General features: G+C 37.4%; 1 protein-coding gene across 3 annotated transcripts in view; it reads left to right on the forward strand.

Annotated features, from left to right (window-relative positions):
- phactr4a (phosphatase and actin regulator 4a) overlaps nucleotides 1–6,000 on the forward strand; it is a 104,116-nt gene that overhangs the window by 22,446 nt on the left and 75,670 nt on the right. For all 3 annotated transcript variants that reach the window (XM_022682954.2, XM_022682953.2, XM_022682955.2), the window contains one exon: nucleotides 5,676–5,715. In XM_022682954.2, the coding sequence (XP_022538675.2) occupies nucleotides 5,703–5,715 (13 nt within the window). In that variant the 5' untranslated portion in view covers nucleotides 5,676–5,702. The remainder of the gene's footprint in view (nucleotides 1–5,675; nucleotides 5,716–6,000) is intronic.

A 6,000-nucleotide genomic window follows, 5' to 3' on the forward strand; every position in this document is an offset into this window, starting at 1 on the left:
AAACCAAACCCCACACTTATAATCACTACATGTACAGCACGTTGTTCAGATCTAAAAATGGATAAGCTCCCAAACACCACAAACGTGTTTTACACTGTTTTCTGTGACCGCTAGATTTTGTGACCACGGGCAATAGTTCTCAGCAGACCGGTGCACTGGCCGATTCGAAACGTCTTCGTTTCTAATGTTTACTTCGACTGGCCAAAACAGTTAAGCTTAGGGGCTGAGGGTAAGGTGAGCCAATGAACGCTCATAACCGTGAGCACTGGTCACTAAATTCCGACGGTGACAGAAAACGGTGTAACACCGCAGCGCCGACGGCGCTAGCTAAAATAACTTAAGGCAGCTAGCCTAGCTAAACACCTGAACTTATGAATAATGCTACTGTTTCTGGAAATTGCGAAATGCCATGCACAAATATAAACCAAAACTGTATAATTTCTGCCTGTGGCAGGTTTAAAACCTTTGGTCGACAGCCTTAAGTCTTTTTAAGGACACCCGCGGAGACCCTGATGTAAACGGTACTTACTGTGTTGTCTTGCTCCCATGTTGACATAGGGCTCCTGGATGTTTTCGCTTCAAGTGCTCCTGCATAGCAGTTGTGCTGCTGTGATAAGCCATCTCCATTTTGCACAAATGGCAGAGGACCACATTGTTGCCCTTTTGAGTAAAATGCTGCCAAACTTTAGATGCCCACTGGCGTTTTTTTATAGCTGGAGATTGCTCTCCGGAGTCCATGCTCTCCACAGGCGCCGCCATGTTTACGACGCGCCGACGCACGTTATGCAAATCGATGTATTTTCGTAATCGATGACGTCGATTATGTCGACGCGTCGCCCCAGCCCTAGTGGATGCCCTTCGTCCTCTATATGTAGATCTGCGTATGCGTAGTAGTCATACCAAGTCAAAAAATACAGTTTTTTTTTCTGCGTAATTGAGCCAAATACTATTCATTCAAACGTTTTTTTTTTTGTGTCAATGATTTTAAAACATGTTAAAATGGTAATGATAATAAGGCGCACCTTTTAAAGGATTTTTAATTGCGCCTTATTACGAAAAACATGGTAAGCAGGGCTGGTATTTTTTAATTTTTCAGATGACAGCAGGCAATAAAAACAGAAAATGGAACAAAATTACATGGAATTTGCCAAAAAATAAAACTGATTTCACAGGGCCCTGCATGTTGAGTTTTATGAAGAAGTTGCCTGCAGGTTCTTGGCTGTCATTCAGGGGTTTTGATTTGTCCTTTTTACCAGCAATTCTTCTCTCTCAATTTTCCTGATTGTCAAGATCTCATCTTAGCCTTGGAGGTCCTCTGAACTCTCTTTTCATAACAACATTCCACACTATAGAAACAACAAAGTGAAGAAAATACTTGACTGGCTATGGCATGTTGGCTTCTGTTGCTTTCGTATTACAACAAGCTCTAGTAACATAGGGCCTGCAGTTTTATCATATAGTCAACCAATATTCTAGAGACTCCCAAGATCACAAGACACTACAGTTCCTGATATATATATATATATATATATATATATATATATATATATATATAATTTTTTTCTTTGATTATTTTTATTTTTTATGGGAACAGTGTAATAGCAGTGCTGCGTCTATTAAACACTAATAAACACATTTAACTTTACAATATTCTACAGTCGGTCTTAGCTAGTTTAGTTTGCTGCGCAGTTTAACCACTAACTTCTATATTACCTGTGGTGAGTTAAATTACTGCAGACTTCACTCTTTCATTAACATTACTAACATTAGTTAAACTAACGTTAGCTGGATAAGTGTTGGGGGAGACTGCATTTTGTCCACTGGTAAAATGAAGTTATAAGTTATAGTAACTACAGACTTTAATAAAATTTAGACAAACAATCCTTTCAGGAAGGTATCTTCTTGTAAAAAAAAAAGAAAAGGTAATAAAATGTAGTTTAATATAGGTACATCTAACTATCAAAATGTACTGCATATTTGGTCTTGGGGCCTAAATGTTTAGCAGTCCTCACCAGTAGGAAGTTCAAATGGAGGGCATGACAAGAAATAACAAATAATCGTCAGATTAGTTGACTGCTGAAATGGTCATTTGTTGCAGCCCTAATACCCACAAAAAGAGAGATTGAGGGCATGGCAGGAATTATAGTTGATAAACAAATCAACAAATCGTAAAAATCAATCGACAGATTAGTTGACCGCAGAATAATCATTAGTTGCAGTCCTACCTCTGGACTTTTGTCAAACTAAATTAGATTTATTCCTCTGGTTTGTACTTGTGTCTTTTATGTAGCTTGCAACATAAAAAAAATGAGAAAAACGAAGAAAAAAAGACAAGTAACTTTGCATCAAAATCTCCGCAAAAACATTCCAGTTTAAAAAGGTTCTAGGAAGTATGTTCCTCTAAATGTGAAGTATTCTGAATTGCAGCATTTCTGTGCATCTGTTCCTTAAACCAGCAACATGCCAACATTTGTGGGAAAAATATATTCATTTTGTTTTTTATTTTACTGTTAGTCTTCGCTTGTTCGCTTCCTTGTCAGATTAAACGGTCATGTGTCTCATTGAGAATGCAGTCCAGGCAGAAACACTACACATGACATATTTGTGTAACTGTGGAATTTGTGGAACTGTTCGTGCATCCTACCTCAACCTGAGGCTTTTGGCTCTTTTTGTAAAGCAGTAAAGGGGGAAAAAGCAGGTTCATGCTCCTTTCACAGGGTTTTTGAAACTGCATTCCGCATTAAAGCTCGAAACTGCATCTAGCTCTGCCTCTGTAGTTCCGGCTTAGGTCACACTTACCATTCCTGGCCAATGATAAGCCAGCGTGTTGCCCTGCATTTGCCTGCCAGTGGCTCGAGTCACCAATCAGCACTGTGGTGTTGAGATTAGAGCCATCAGTCTTGATCCTGCTTTGTGCGCGGCAGAGTGTTACACACTCTCTTTTAAGTTCAAAGTGCACTCCTGACCATGTGGTGCTACACAAAGCTGTCATTATCTGCGCTTAAGCAGCACATGAAAGGTGGCTGATAGCGATGTCTCTGTTAAAGATGCTTAACAGTGCCAGACTAAAAGCGGGAAGCGGGACAGTGGCCTCAGTCACCCTGACTCTGTAGCTGCTAATAATACTTTTATAAATAAAGCTTCTTAAGTGGGTTATAAGTGGGTTGTGGTTGTAAATACTAAAAGGGCCAAAGATGTATTTATTTTGTTTGTACACAAATAATAATTATATAATAATATTTATTATGTTTTTGATTCTTAGGCGTAAGGACAGGTTGGTAAATAGCCAGGAGTTAAATAGGTACAACTGGGATAGCTGGGGTAAACTAAAAGGCTGTTTTGGTTTCTGTGCCTTTAAGACAGACACGACCTCTTTTATGATTGGCTGTTCTGTATTATGCCTTTTTTTAAAAAAGCAGTTCAGGCTGCAGCACTTTTAATAACCCATTGGTAAAATGTCTAGGCTTACTAGGCAGATAAGGGTTTAGGCATGTTTTAAATGATATGACAATAACAGTGGTTTCAAAAGCAGTTGTATTTGCTTCTTACTTTCCTTGTATGTACCAGAAGTACTTCATTTGATATACAATACATTTGAAAAATGTACTTAATTTACTTAAACTCAAGGCGTTTTCACGTCTGTACATACAGGGGTAGGACAATGAAACTGAAACACCTGTTATTTTAGTGTGGGAGGTTTCATGGCTAAATTGGAGCGTGTGAAGGTTCAATTATCAGGGTAAGAGCACAGTTTTGCTCAAAATATTGAAATGCACACAACATTATGGGTGACATACCAGAGTTCAAAAGAGGACAAATTGTTGGTGCACGTCTTGCTGGCGCATCTGTGACCAAGACAGAAAGTCTTTGTGATGTATCAAGAGCCACGGTAATGTCAGCATACCACCAAGAAAGACCAACCACATCCAACAGGATTAACTGTGGACGCTGTAAGAGGAAGCTGTCTAAAAGGGATGTTCGGGTGCTAACCCGGATTGTATCCAAAAAATATAAAACCACGGCTGATCAAATCACGGCAGAATTCAATGTGCACCTCAACTCTCCTGTTTCCACCAGAACTGTCCGTCGCCACAATAAATTATTGTGGTCTAAAACCAGGTGATTCAGTTTCACTATCCAAACCCTGTAGTTTCTCTGGTTCCATTCGGTTGATGAGTTTGCTTACTTGGAGCGTTTCCCGCCCTGGTTTGGTTTGTTCTCACACAGGCAAAAACCGAAACGAACCAAAATGGATCCCAGCAACCCTGGTGTTCAGTGTGAACCCACTCCCAGCCCCCTCCTCCCCTTTTTTCTTATAAATATATAAGCCAGAAATTAAGACCTTTAATGGCTGGGACACAATCATACTCTACTGACACTTCATGAAATAATCAAGTGATCCGTTTGGTGTTCAGACTCTTTGGGTTGAGTCGACTCATTGAGTGAATCAATGATTTAAAACATTGTTTACAAGCTCATGCTTTCGTATTATGCGCTGACCTCATGTACAAACAGCTGGAGTGAAACTCAGACACTGATGGATGCTGAAATAAACATTAGAATGCGGGTTTGTAATGAGAAATTGAGAAAATAATATACGAAACGAATCACAGAAGAAACTTTGAAGGAGAGATTATTATTGTTTTCCATAATTAACCATGACTCTAATAACTTGTGTTTTACAGTCAGGCCTGTAACTCTTCCAGGTGGAGAGAGCTTCACATTTAACCATATATAGTTCGTCCCAATGTACAGATGTATCTCTCTCCTGTCCACACAGTGAAGACTCTTGTAAACCTGCCAAACCATCAGATCCACTGTGTCAGGCTTGCGTAAAGTTTTTAGATGAAATCTCTGAATGTGCAACAGCATGTACTGTACCACACTATATCAGTGTAATGATGCACACATTTAAAGTGTGGATATGATTTTCCGATCTACTATTGTTACATTGTTTCAAAGTTTTTTTGTAGGTTATTATAAAAATTTTACTTTTATAATTTTAAGTGCATTAAGCAGTACATTTTTACCATGCTTGGACAGATCATGTTTTAAATAAATGTAAGTGCATGTTATTACTATGACAGAAATGGGCCAGTTCAAAATACATGCTATTGTAGTTAAAAAAAGAAGCTTTTTTAAAACGATAACAGGTTTGTAAATTTGTTAATATGGAATATCATGGATCAGTGTAGGAAATGGTTGATTGTGGTCGTTTGCCAAGATCTGAAAGCCTGAGCTTTATTCTGATTACTGGTTTTCTGGAATCTTCATGTGTTACATTGCTGTTATCAGAATTCAAAGGAATATTCTTGTAATGTTTTGCTTGTGCGCTGATTAAAAAAACAAGTGTCTGCTTAAAACTGACTGTGATTAGCTTTACTCTGTACGAAGTGTACAGTTATGGTAATGCAGCATTGATATAATCAGTGCCTTTTATTTGTCATCCTTTTAGTTGATATTTAAACATAGAAAAATTAGCAGCATGTTCTAACTCATGAAATAAATAATTCAGTTACATTGTTTGTATTTAATAGAAACTTCTGGACTGAAAATGAAATTCTAATTTGTTTCTATACATTTATTAAAATAATAAAGTCTGTGTTCTTTTAGCATATCTTTTGTACATTTTCAAAATAAAACACTTAACTTTTCCCCACTTTTCTTGATTTCAGGATCCTCTGAGCTGCTGTGACTCTAGAATGGAAAATCGAGGTAGGAGACCCTTCTCTTTTTACTGATTAGTTTCTTTAACATGAATCTAAATTTTCTTTTTTTTTTATTCTTATTTTTTATTTTACAAATAACCAACAAATTAATCTTCATATGTTACAGAATTAGAACAGTATGAAGATGTTATATATGGAGTTCATCAATTGTGCAAAAGTTCATTTTACAGTACAAAAACTGGGGAAATTAAACTTTGCAATATGAAGTAGTCAAAGGATGATAATCTAGATTGCATATTATAGTAATACTAATTTGTGGAAATTATGTATT

Source organism: Astyanax mexicanus, chromosome 3 (assembly GCF_023375975.1).
Source record: "Astyanax mexicanus isolate ESR-SI-001 chromosome 3, AstMex3_surface, whole genome shotgun sequence".
In the NCBI taxonomy this organism is placed as follows: domain Eukaryota; kingdom Metazoa; phylum Chordata; class Actinopteri; order Characiformes; family Acestrorhamphidae; genus Astyanax; species Astyanax mexicanus.